The sequence below is a fragment of the Nyctibius grandis genome, chromosome 3 (assembly GCF_013368605.1).
Source record: "Nyctibius grandis isolate bNycGra1 chromosome 3, bNycGra1.pri, whole genome shotgun sequence".
Taxonomy (NCBI): domain Eukaryota; kingdom Metazoa; phylum Chordata; class Aves; order Nyctibiiformes; family Nyctibiidae; genus Nyctibius; species Nyctibius grandis.
The window spans coordinates 86,944,454-86,958,290 of record NC_090660.1 but is presented as its reverse complement, the minus strand read 5'-3'; the positions used below and the strand labels follow the sequence as shown (position 1 = coordinate 86,958,290).

Sequence of the window (13,837 nt, the reverse complement as noted above, 5' to 3'; positions counted from 1 at the left end):
GGTGTCTTCCTGTTCCTGTTGCACCTTTAGCTCACCCAGGCTGTAAGAGCTTGCAGTCATTGCTAGAGAGAAAACAAATCACACCAAGGTGGGCTTCACCTCATGTGAAGAGCTGCTGGCGTGGCAGCAGATGGGGAGAGGCTGCGATACTGCCCAGGTCCATCATGTCCAAATCCAGCCCAAACATACCTTAACGTGTTCTGAGTACAACAATTAGCACAACTATCCACGCAGTATTAAAGAGATATGGCATTTGAATAACAAAATAAGTATACAGGTATTACAAAATACCTGAGTCCATCATCTTTCCATTCTACAGATAATTTGTTATTACAAAAACTACAGGATTCAACAGCAGGTATAGAATATAAAAGTATTTATTAACTTTCATGAAACAGAATATGGCTTAAAAAAAAATCTTCTTGGGCCCCTGTTGAGCTCTCTCTTCACCCAAAGAAGGAGAATCAGTGTCTCACAGGAATTTGGGAAAAAAATGGTAAAAAATATTTAACCCAAATACAACCATCTTCTAGAAAGTCAAATGTGAAGTGAGCTCAGGGCAACAGAAGTCAACCAGTGCATGGAAATAAAACCTCTGCCTCTACATACAAATAAAAACACATAAAAAATGGCAGAGATTATTTATCCCTATTATCAAAACTGCTAAAACCTTAAGTTTTAAAATAAAACATTTGCTGAGTGTAAACAGTACACTGCATAAAACACAGCTAAAGAAATTTAAATTTAAAGTCCCAGACCTAGACTAATCTACTAATGTATTTCTCCTGTGGATTCCTGAGCTGATCGTATAGAATACTTCCAAAAACCACCCCTCAGCAGGAGGAAATATATATTTTTCAATCCTTTAATTTTTAAGCTTTTCAAAAATATTTTTTTAATTTTAGCAAAGCCATCATCCAAAAGCATATTCCAATGTCAAGCTTGAAGAAAAAACTCTGCCTCTGTCAAAATAATTTGCAAACTTTATTGAATTTTTAAAAGCCTGATTACAGGACAAAACATGCATTAAGCATTTTGCTAAAATTCCAAAAACATAACTGCAGAATGTCATTATATTCAAAGGGTCATGTCCATAATAAATACCTGCAGCTTAAAAGCAGCTTGGAATTTTTTAAGTTTTAGTATCTGAAAAAGGCAAATGTTCTATATATGGGTCTTAAAATTCTGACATTACATTGCAACGGTTAAAGCAAGAAACAGCTCAATTGAGGACTACAGAAAATCCGCGTCTTCTCAGGAGGTCTACACTTGGTTATACAATACTCCTCTGGAAACAGCACTTCACCAAAGGTCTGGCAATTGGCTTCTGCTTAAAACATACTCTGCCTCATAACATTCTTCAAAGGATTAAAACATAATTGATTCTGGCAGTACACATGGTCAGCATGATGTGCAGGGGGTTGCCAGTAGACATGGGGCCCTTACATAAAGGGCTGTTTTCTTTGTTTAAAATGGAAAAAAGAGTGGGAGGTGTGGAGAAGAGTGAAACACAAAATGACTCAGAATCATAAAACATATTTTTTGAATCAGATTATTTCAACAACCACATATGCAAATAGAAGGCTTCAAATGAGGACGGTGGCAGAGCTTCTGAACTGCTAAGGGAATTCACATATTCTTATTTCCATAAAAAAAGATAGAAGCTATAGTTGTATACATCCTCCTAAGTATTCAGAGAATATTGCAAGTTGAACTCCAGAGAAGCCATCAATATCAGTCTGAAAGCGACGGGGAACGGATTGATCGTGCACTGGCTGGACTGTTAGAGAAAGCAAAGGGATCCTTTTCCTTTTCTTTATTATCATGTTTATGTTTATGCTTGTGCTTATGCTTGTGTTTCTTCTTCTTTTTCTTGTGCTCATGGTGGTGATGGTGATGGTGATCACTATGTTTTGAGGAGTTTGATTCTTTACTAAACACAGAGAGCGGAGCTGCTGAGACAGGGTGCATGTTCATCTCTCCTGAAGATTGTTCCTTACCTAAAAAAATGGACGCAGTGAGATTAATAAATGTTTAACTTGCATTGTTTTCAAACATAAGACGTTCTGGAATATTAGATAAAATCTACATTATCTTTTAAACATGCAGACACAGAATCTGTTACTATATTTCTACCATTAGCTTTTTGTTTTTTCCCGAAAAGGCTCTGAACATGCCATTAACGTTCCCATCCTACTGACAATTTTTACAGAGGTACTCCTTCCTCCCTCAAAAGTATAAATGTATCCCATACAATTACGAATTGTAAAGAGCTAAGAAACTGCAAGTTACACTAGCTTCTAGAAACTCATTTTTAAACAGAGTAGGAAGGCCACTGGACCATGAATAATGAAAATACAACTGCTTACGAAAACCATGATACAAAGTGCTGGCCTGGCATGCGTTAAAGTGCAGTTGTGGGATGTGAACTCCTTTTAGGCAGGAGCTAAAGCTCCCTGCAAGAACACACAAACCTTTTGATATGGAACAGAAGAATTAAATTGCTTTTTCCAAAAATTGCATCTTACAACCAGTTTAGCCTATTTGAAAGATTATACAAAGTTTTGTTATTAAACAAAAAGAAAATTCCAATGAAGACAATTACACCAGCTTTAGTAGTATATATTTCACAAATACACCAGAACTACTTACATATTGAGTACGCCTGGTATCTGAATCTGAGGAGAAAAAATCTGACCCATGACCTCTCAATTCCTGAACCACTTTCTCATTCTCTCTTTGGCTCATTTAATATTTCATTATTTCACACAAACTGCAATAGCTTCAATAGTAGAGATTAAAGTGCAATAATCTAAGAATAACATTGTTAATATAGGGAAGCACTTGGAAGGTAGGAAGGCTGAAATTCCTTTAGGCAGAAATTGAATCAAATCACTTACACTGCAAGAACATGCGTTAGCTACTAGACAAATGTAGAAAAGCACCATTAGATTTTTGAAGGCAACTACTCCTTTACATTTTACTTAAAATGGATTTTCCTAACAGGTCCTTCAAATGTGGGGTTTTTTCCCTCTCCAGTTTTTGGTGCAAATAACCCTGTTAAATAACAAGGAATTACATTATATACTTTGTAATTATCTTTTTCTGTATATTTGAAGATGGATTTTTTTTCTAGTACATCTTTTTGGTTGGTTGGTTGGTTTTGTATCTTTAAAGGCAAGAATTATTCGTTGATGATTCCTAGAAGTCTGAAGAACCATCTCCCTGTAGTACGACAAGCAAGCATTGAGAAAGATTTCCATGCAATCTTTCTAGCCTTATCCAAAAGATAAGAACTGATTCAATCAAGCATGCATATATATATATATATATATATATATATATATGAACGTTTCTAGACAGTACAGCTGTTCTGGTTTTTGGTTGTTTGTTTTTAAATATAGCTGGAAAAAACAAAATCTACATCTGCAAGCATTGTTTAGATGTCAGAACAGAAATACAAAACATTTTTTCAGTAAGGATAATGAATGACTTACTATGGGACATGGTGGAATCTCTATTGCTTAAAGTCCTAAGCAGCAAAAGTGATGTCTTTCTAGAAATATGTCTGAGCTTAACCACAAGATGTGAATATGGTGCAATACAAAATTCTGCTGATGTTACAAAGGAGGCTGTACTAGAGTACAATAGTTTCCTATAGACCTAAAATCTCTAATATGCAAGTATTTTAAAAAACTTTAATTTTTATTTCACCAGAACTATGCAGTAGGAAGCTCATGTTACCAATCCAAACATTTGTTGTCAGAACTCACAGTGACTTTACTTATTTATGTATATTATGGCAGATTGAAGATATGCACACAAATTCAAACTTCCATTTGCTGACTTCAGTGCACAGTTACTACAACTTTTTCACGTTGTTACCTGGAGCAGTTGTCGACAATGCAGACAGCATGCACGTATACTGTATTTGATGCAAAAAGGTACAAGATTGCTTCACAATTTAACTATTTCTAATTATATTTCTCTTAAGGAACTCCTACCTGTACCTCAACGTATCCCTGCAACCTGAGCTCATTCCTCTAAAGCATACAGCTTTTAGACAAGGAAGAAAATTTTCTTTAGCAGATGCAAGAATGCAAAACCAACCACCAAACAGAAGACAGAACCATGGAAAAAGAAGCGTACCTGACTCAGGCCATTAGAAAAGGAATGGTTGGGGGCTGTACATCAGAAAACCAAAGCACACAGTATTTAACACCATTAAATAGTTACAGTAGCTAAAGGTGAACTGTGGCAGTGACACAAACACAGCTTCTAGTAACACAGAAATAGAAGTTGTGGTGAAAAGCCTGAAGAAGACCGATCAGTGTTTGTCCATAAAAGATGTACAAAAGATTATCTAAGGTACGGAACACATTCTCACATGTTCTCAAGCTACAGGCACATAATGCATTAAAATATACAAGGTAAACTAAAGTCAACTTAAAAGAAAACAAAAAACCCACATACATGACACAAACCCTTAAAACTTCACAGCTCCAATAGTTCTAAATGGTGAAGTTATTTTTATGTGGAAACTGAACCTGTAAGTCTAGACACTACATTTGTAATAACCTCAAACCAAAGCTAAACCTCTGAGCTTTAAAAATTTTAACCCAGTATAACTTGTACAAGGACATGGGCTTAAGTTTGCAGGGATGATGTAGCAGTAGTGCCAAGTGCCAGGGAAGACCAAGGATGCAATCAAACAGGCCCTCTTGACTCTGCTGCACTACCTGCCACTTGTACAAATTTCCTACTGTTGACTGAGCTACCAGCTCTGCTAAGGCAACAGTCTCCATTATCACTCTTTACTTATTTCACGCAGGTTATTAAAAAAAAAAAATCTATTATTTAAAGCAGAGAAACACCATTGACTGGAGCAAGTTAGGGTCTAAGTACAACAGTAGCTTAAGCTAACAGGACTGATGGGGTGGTGATGAGCACCTGGAAAGTGAAAAAGGCAGGAAGATCTTCAGGAAGGGGAGAAATGGGATCCAACTGCAACTCAAGGGCTACTGACGCTTTGGGAGACAGTCAACATTGGTCATACGGCACAAATAAGAAATGAAAGAATGTCATTACAAAGATCTACTTTTACTGAGCCAGTACTAAGAGTACACATACACTTTCTTCATAGAGGTCAATGATAGCTATAATTTGTTGGATTTTTAAATGCAAAAAATAACAACTATCCAGAAAATTTCTTCCTACTGTTAAAGAGTGCTTTGAAATCAGGAATCAAATATATTGATCCTGGATGATGGCTCAGAAAGGCTATATGCAGACTACCGAACTCAATTGTCTGTAAAATGGAGAGACCTGTAAAAGCTCTATAAAAAATTTTACAGATCTGTACCTGTAAAATTCACCGTTAAACTTGCAGAACACATTTTCTTAATTTTAATTTCTTTTTAATTAATGTCTACTTAAAGCCCATGCCAGGAACCTGCCAAATTAGGAAAGCAAGGCTAAATAGGAATTGCTTTACAGGGCATTAATACCATCCTCCTATGAACAGGGGTTGCAGGACTGCTGCAGGGAGGCACAGAGCACTCCCTCTTCCTGCAGGGAACCCACTTCCTCCTGGCAGAGGGAACAGGACTGGAACCTGGGTTTCTCAAGTCACAGAAACACACAGTAAGTGGAGGGTGAGCCCAGGAGCTCGCTTCTGAAGTGGTTAGTAGCATTCCTTGGAAGAAAATGCACGTACATGTGTCTATCCACTTGGATCTCTCTCTGTTTGGGATGTGGAGATTCCAATGTAATTACTGGCTTTGCGGTGTTCCAGCTAGCTGGGTGTTTAAAATTAGACAGGATTACTGTCCCATGGGAGGAAGATCAGAAACTCTGTGCACACCTTGTCACGGGGATCGATACAAATGCTGTAGGTATTGTGAGAGAGAATAAAATATGAAGACACAGATCTTGTAGTTTTGTTTTAGAATGAAAGGGATTTAGGTCTTGATAAGCTTTAAAGTAACATTTTCTGTCATAATAAAAATTGCTGTCAGATAATTATAACATCTTGTTCATCAATTATCTAGGGTAAGTTTTCTTCTTTTTAAGAATCATTGGTGCATGAACATTGAACAATGTTGTTGGGTACAGTGTTTTACCTATTTTACTCTTATTTTGTTATTGAACCTTTACAATTTGGGAGCATGTAACTTGAGACTTTAACATGCCAACACACTTTCATTAAGATCTTCCACATGGTCTCTCCTATATTTCTGATTTTGTGTGAAGAAGGTGGGACATCACAGACTTACAGTCTCTGTTTCTTTGCATGTACAATCTATTTAGAACAGCTGGCTTACGTAGGACTTCTCCAAATTGACACTTGACAAAAACGACCCCATCTGCACCCTGATTTATTCAAACGTCAGAGAGGTCGAAACCAACTTCACAAATCACAGCAAAGGGTAAGGCCCATGGGTCCAGTGTTTCAGCTGAGGACAAGTGGGTGCTCCAGAACCTGACACTGAGCACCTCTGTGGAGAAGGGGACATCAACACAAGCATGCGAGCACTCAATACTTTTCTTCCAGCACCCAAAGGAAGATTGCTAATTAGAAAAATAATGCACTCTCTTTGCCTAACAGTCGAACTGCAGCTCTGGCTAGCATTTTCTCTAAAGAGAGAACACTAAAAAAGCTGAAAAGATCTTGAAAACTGTTTTGACAATCACCTTGTTTTTCCTTATTTCTACTTTTCTTTTTTAGTATTACCCTGGAAACATCCAAGACACACTATTTTTTAATTTAATGCTGTGTTTATGCATCTGTTGAACCATCAATAAAGCACATAGAGAAAGTTACCAAGCATAAATAATTCCAAGCTTCCAGAATGCAAGTGTCTTGTCATTTGTGTGAAGAAGCAGAATTTTCAAATTAGATATCTCTGAAAAAAAAAAGTTACTGATTTTCTGTCTAGTAGAGTGTTCTTTTAAGGACCATGTGACAAAATCTAAAGTTTGAGAGCGAGAAGTAAAGGTCTAGTTAAAAAAAAAAAAAAAAAACACCACACAAAAAAAACCCCAAAACCCACTCAAAAGTTTTCTGAGGATGTGCTAAACAAATCAGTTAATTTGGCTCCAACATAAAAATTTTAACTATTTCCAATTTACAGATTCACTTGACTTCATACTTTTTAGTAGGATGTATATACAGAGAGATAATTCCTTATACCTATACCAAAGGAAAGCCTCTGCTAAAGTGCTGTAAAGATGAGCTGGTGATTTAACTAAAATATACTTTTAACTGGTAACTGTTTTATTAATTTCCTCATTTGACTGTCATTTAACAACTATATTGCTTTGTCCTTACATTAAAATAATAGCTTAACTGTGTTTTTTTACTACATTTACTTTAATATTCTAGAAAATTCTAGAATATTCCCTACTCTAGACAAAAAGAACATTTCAATCAGTAAGTCAATTCAGAACAATTTGTGCCTCTAATAGTTTTAGGTAGTTCACTTGAAAATTTAGTTTCTAGCCTTATCCATCTTCTAGGTTTGAGAGTGATCAGTTGTTTTCTCAGAGTCAGTCACAGCTACAATATTATGTTGTTTTTATTAAATCATGTAGTTGACACACTGCAGCCACACACTGATGCAATTCTCATTTATGTTGTCACTTTATCTGCAGGGCTTGTGTTTCTATTCAAGCTGCTTTCACACACTTTAGGATAAAGCACTTGAAAACACCTTTCCTTTGTGAAGCGTACAATTAACCACACACTATTTCAGTGAGGCAAAATTACCCACAGAACCTCAAAGCCTACGAGTTACCAGTTTGGAAGCAGTTATATTTTGGGTAAGAAAGTCAACATATGTGTGACAGATACTATAAAAACAGATACTATATTAATATTATATGTTATTAAAGGGTAGTCTAACAGAACAGTTGTAACAGCTTTTCCCCCCTTAAAAAGTAAAGCAAAGATCTGTCATTGTCAGTGGTGTCCTTGTATCCAAGAAGTGTTCATTTATATATTTGTCTGTGTGCTGATGTTTCGGTAACCCTTTTTGGGAGAGAGACACTAACTAATGGCTGAACTTTGAGGTATTGGTGCTCTTATAGCTAACTCTGGTAACTCCGCTGAGCTGGAGAGTCTGGGCTTTTTACACAGTTCAGACTGAACTCCTATTACCTACAGTATCCACACTGGAAATGCAGTGATTTGCACCACAGGCTCAAATCTACTGTTGTAAATGTACTGTTTAAACACAATGACTACACTAGTTTCCCTCTACGCTTTACTGCAGTATGTGCTGTATCCAGTTTCAAAGCATTCCAGAAACAGTTCAATGTAGCTAAATCATTATTTCCTGAAACTGCAGACAATAACTGTGATAAACAAGACCACAATCCAATCAACACGTATGAGTGTGGCCTAGACCTTCAAAGTTTCAAGTACATTTGCACGGTAAACAGAGTGACCTACGAGGTCAGCAGTGGAAATTTCCCGTTTGATTATCCTGGAAAACAGAAAATGGCCAGAGGATTTTTCTGCTCTGAGTTCGAATGCTCAGGATATGTCCTCAAAGCCCAATGCTCCCGAATGTGATCAGAAAAAGGACTGCCAGTACACAAAGAGAACATTACTGTACTTTTTTTTTCTTTTGTAGAGATAAAGATAAGAGAGACTTGGATACTGCTTTGTATCAACCATCAAACTACCAAAAATAGTTGAGAAAATTCTAATTAAATGTTATGACCTGCTGAGCCATAACAATGTGCTACTTCACTGGTAGATCACGCAGGCTACAGCCGGGCATTTATTTCGGAAGCAGAAAAGAACAGGCCAATCAATAACCACTGACACATACAGCAGAACTTTTTCAAGGTTAATTTTGAAGTATTGTGCTTTCAGATGAGTGAAATATTAAAGTAAACAAAGAAGCGTATCTTAATCTGATTTCACTGAAGTCAACAACGCATGATAAGTCACATTAGAGTCTGAAATGAGAGTTCAAACCTACTGCCTACACAAAATCTGATCTTGAAATTCTTTTGATCTTAAGATAAGAGTAGGGAGTGTTACTACTATTCTTGATGATTCAGAAGTAAATAAAAATCTGTTCTCGCATTAGAAACGTGACCTTGCACAGCTTTAGAGGCTCAAAGAAGGCTACCATGTTTCTAGTCCTTAGGGCAGATGAATAATCAACACCACAGCATTCTTCAGACAGTTCACAACTGATGTTTTGTTTGTTTTAATAACTTACTGAAAAATGCTCAGAATCCCTTGTAACTACCAGAGTCCACAGTTCTTTTATCATAGACAGGATGCTGTAGTAGCATTTAAAACATTTTCTATATGAACACTGACAAAAGGTGCTGTAATTATAGTACTGAAACCTGTAATTCTGCAAGAGTTGTAGTACAAGACTTCTTTTATTGCCCTTGCAGCATGTCTCAACCCTAACCTTTCATATCCATGAGCAGATGCATACAGGAAAAAAAAAGCTTTTTAAAGGAAAATAATATTTTCCTGGCTTTATGGGGGTTACATCAACTTGAACTAATCCAAATTATCATTTGGGTTGGTGCAGGGAGTATTAAAAAAAAAAAAAAAAAAAAAAAGAAAGAAAGAAAGAATACAGATACGGCAGGACCTAGACCCAACATGAACTTCCTCCTGGCAGCGGCTGTTCGCAGGCTGTGTTTGGCTGATGACCTAACACTTCATGTGACATGTGGGGACATAACCCACAGCTGTGAGAGGAAAACAGTATGGATAAGAGCTCACTGCCTTCCAAGTAAGAGTCACAGCACTGAGGCAGACACAAGATCTCAGAGATTTACTAACAACATACTGAGACCATTTCAGAACCTGCTGTCAATCTGTTTCACAATAACCACTCACGGAAGTGAACCCATCCTCTGTCATTGCTGCAAAAACTCAAAGGCCCTCAGGAAATAATATCTGTGATTCTTTTGTAAAAAAGAACACTCCTATCTGTGAACAATTTTATTTACATATGCTTGTATTTTTCCCCATCTGTTTGGCATTTCTTCTCAGAAGTATGCCATTTCCTAAAGATTGAACTGTCTTTATTTACTCAGTCTGAAATTCATACATCTCTGCTTCTAAGAAAAATGCTATGAATAAGAAACAGGTGAAATTTTAGAAGCAAAGAATATCTGAAGTGGAACTGTTTCTAACTGCACAAACCAAAGAAAATGAAATTAATCTGAAGTGTTTTAAAATAATGCTTTTCAAAGGCTTATTATTTAAAATGAATTCTGTGGCAAAACCCACCATTTGTCTCATTTATTACCTAGGAAATGTATTCCAGTGTGCTGAATGCCTAAACGGCAGAGGTGAGAAGGTCATTCAGCACACAAGCAAAACTCGAAGTAGTTTTTGTCTGCTGTAGGTCTACAAAAGCAGCAGTCAACTAGTCATTATTCCACTCATGGTCAGACTTTACCCTTTCTGAACTCTAGTGTAAACTTAATATGCACCACTCCTGGAGCACAGAGCTGGCGTACAGAGGGTCCCGTAAGTCCTATTTGTGAAGTATTGGCAGAGTTTTGTTTATGACTTTATATTCCGTAGAGTGTGTAAATCCAGTAAAAAAATTTGTTGCAAAATACCATGTAAGAGTTATAAATACTAATTCTCAGTGGATCAGCTTCGCACTTGCGTGCCCTGGATGTGTCATTCTTTGCCGTAACAGAAATGTGATGGTTGACCATAACACTGGGGACAAAATTCAAAGCACCTACTGAGTTCAAAGTAAAGGCTGTGCAGAATTAAACTCCTAAGTTCATGAGAGCAATCTATATGCAGCCTTCCCCTTTGCTGAAATGCCTATGATTTAGGCAAAAAGTTGTGAGTTTTGCTATTCTATGTATCTAACAACAAATCCATCCTGGTGGAGCTAGCTGTACAGGCACATGTCATTAACCAAAGGCCATCTGGAATCCAGAAACTAGACCTCCCTGTGTTTTATGTCCCCATATGAACTTAATTTGTTAGCTGAGCAATGACAGCAGTTACCCTTTTTTTTTAAAAATAAAACAACAACAAAACCCCTTAGTGGCTAGAGCATCTGCCAAGGAAGTAAAAACGTAAGTCCTAGGCCCTTAGGGAGTATGAGCCTACAGCTTCCACACACCCAGCCAGCACCAAGGCACTGGCCGCAGCAGGACACTCAGAGCAGGAACATCCACCAGCCCTTCTCTTAAATGGAGCCACTAAATTGCCAGGTCACAGGGAAAGCAGATGAGGTCGCCTGTTAGACCTAGGACACTCAAGATGGAACCACCGTTCCGGATCCTGCTGCTAAGGTTTACTTGTGTTTTACATTAGGCAACCACTGGATAAAAACAGAAAACCAAGCAAGATGGTAATTACTCTGAATCTTACTTCTAAGGCCAAATACTTCACTTTTACACATTGCAGTACTACAACCTTAAAACCTTGTTTTGGATGTGCCGAAGATCTCTCAAAATGCTTGTTACATAGTCACACTACCTTAGCTTAGCTCCACTGGCACATTCTGGAACTAAACTTAAGAAATGTGGTTAAAATACTTTGAGAAAATGAGACTAATCACAGAATTTCTTTGCTAGTGATGGTTAAGCAAAGAAGGTGGAAGTTCATCAGTAAAATTCACCCTCCCTTAAGGTTTTTAAGAAACACTATTCTTTAAGAAGTAATTTTGCCAGATATTTTATGAAAAAGATACTACGCGAAGTAGTAAAGTGCTTGAAATGAAACCATTTTACTCATAGATGCAATCTTTTCACCTTTGAAAAGCTCTTCTAAGGATCTTTGAGGCTTGCATGTTTTTTAATTACTGATGTTAAGTTATAAATCATTAAGATTAGAGATTTTTTTTTACCTGAATAGTCTTGCTATTTTTTTTAAAGTTAATCTTCAAAATTACTATTTTTTAAATGACAACTACGGCAAAATAAATTTTACCTAACTCCTTATGGGGTTCTACTTCAGCTTTATATTAGTTTATTCATTCCTTAGCTTTTGACTTTACAAGCACGATACATACTTGCTTTACTTAGATATGTACGAAAATACACATGTCCACAGTTCTCTATAAATATACTGGAAGCTAAAGAAATGTTCTTATGCACCCTTTACATACTTCCTTGAATTCAGTGAACATTTAACACTTACAAGCACTGTATGTATGGGAATAAGCAGTAGCAAAAAAACCCCCACAACTGAAACAGTTGAAAAATTCATACTATCATTTTGCCAATAAGTGTACTCGTACCTGGTGTGGACGGTCTCTCCAACATATTCAAATGATGGTAAATAAAGGCTTGACTGTCATGAACTGTGTCCATATCAATTTCCTCCTCTTCTTGAGAGTTTGAGAACTAAGATATCAGGAAAAAAATAAGCAGATGCTAATAATTCATAGGAATATCACTAAATAGAACTTAAAATATTTTATTTTTGAGGTAAACTGGGGGTGAGAGGGAAAGGAAGTGATATCTACCACTGCAAAGGAATAAAAATTCAATAAAATTAAAAAGGGTCAGTGTCTTTTCTTCTTTCTCATTTACCATGAAGCTGTGTGAACAAGAGCATTAACTGTCAACTTTAGTTCTTGCCAGCCAATAAAGAATCTGATGGGAAATGATTTTGCCAAAGTAAGCGTAACAACTACTGTTCACATACACACAACACGTCTTTTGTTTGAACACAGCTTTAAGGGAAGTCAGCAGAAGCCACTGCTGTTATTCTGAATACCCTACATACTGTGCAAGTTGAATTTCCATTTCTTACTCTGATTTTGAGTTTGACTTTACTGTCTTCATTCTTCTCTAGTATTTGCCCTGGCTCCAATGGAGACCCGAGTGGCATATCAGCCTTCCTCTTCACCCCCTGCTGATGACCAGAAATGCTGGATGCTGTTTCCTTAATAAGATGATCATCCTCCTGAAGCAGCATTAAAAGATCAAAATTAGAAGACAGCAAGAGCCATGTTTCAGCCTAAAAGAGACCTGATAGCTGAAAACACTTCTGAGTAAAGTGGGTGATTTGAACAACATTTTCTCTGTAGTTCTGGCAAAAAGTATTTTCTAAAACCCTGTACGGATTTGTGCCAATCTCTCCTACAAACATAGTTTCTCTTCTGTCCCTGCTCCCTCTGCATATCTAGCATTGGCATCTTTTCTGTCCCTTCTCACAATCATGGTACTGTTGGTGTGCAACAACATTCGCTGCCTCTGAATAGCCTTTCTATAAATCTGTGCCTCGCAGACTCTCCTCAGTCCAAATCTCAGTCGAAAAACTGTGATAGCCTCTGATCTACACATGGGATTTAGGTAAATCTTCTTTCAGTTAGCCTTAAAAGCTAATGCTTACTTTGTTGAATACAAATCATAACGAGCACTTGTAACTTGGGGTGGTTTTTTTTTGGTTTCACAATAACATTTACTAAAAAGAGTTAAACTGTTTTGTAAATTACTGCTTAAATTACAAAAAAAACAGGGTCAAAGGAATATAAAAATAGCAGGAGACTCTACTACGCTACACAGATAGTCATTAAAACAGGAGATAGGTGTTCCAACAAGTCCAATACACAAAATATATAAGGAAAAATACAGTACCCACAGGAGCAAACATAATTAAAAGCCCACTAAAAACTTGATAAAAGCCATATCATGGACTCTCAAGATCATATGCTGCTCCACTGAACTGCTCTTCCTCTATCCTACAAACGGCACTCCAGCCCCACAAACTCTTGCCCTGAAAAATTCAAATTCAATTTTATGAAGTGGGTAGCTTTCACTGTCCTCAGCAAATTCAGTGTCAAAAGTCTATCAGTACTGATTTTAATGTGTT

General features: G+C 36.9%; 1 protein-coding gene across 3 annotated transcripts in view; it reads right to left on the bottom strand.

Annotated features, from left to right (window-relative positions):
• Nucleotides 1–361: 361 nt before the first annotated feature.
• Nucleotides 362–13,837, bottom strand: part of TAF2 (TATA-box binding protein associated factor 2) — a 68,091-nt gene continuing 54,615 nt past the window's right edge. For 2 of the 3 annotated variants that reach the window (XM_068396525.1, XM_068396526.1), the window contains exons 25-27: nt 12,776–12,928; nt 12,258–12,363; nt 362–2,000 (exon numbers count right to left, since the gene is read on the bottom strand). In XM_068396525.1, the coding sequence (XP_068252626.1) occupies nt 1,735–2,000; nt 12,258–12,363; nt 12,776–12,928 (525 nt within the window). In that variant the 3' untranslated portion in view covers nt 362–1,734. The remainder of the gene's footprint in view (nt 2,001–12,257; nt 12,364–12,775; nt 12,929–13,837) is intronic. The other variant, XM_068396527.1, reaches the window with a different exon arrangement.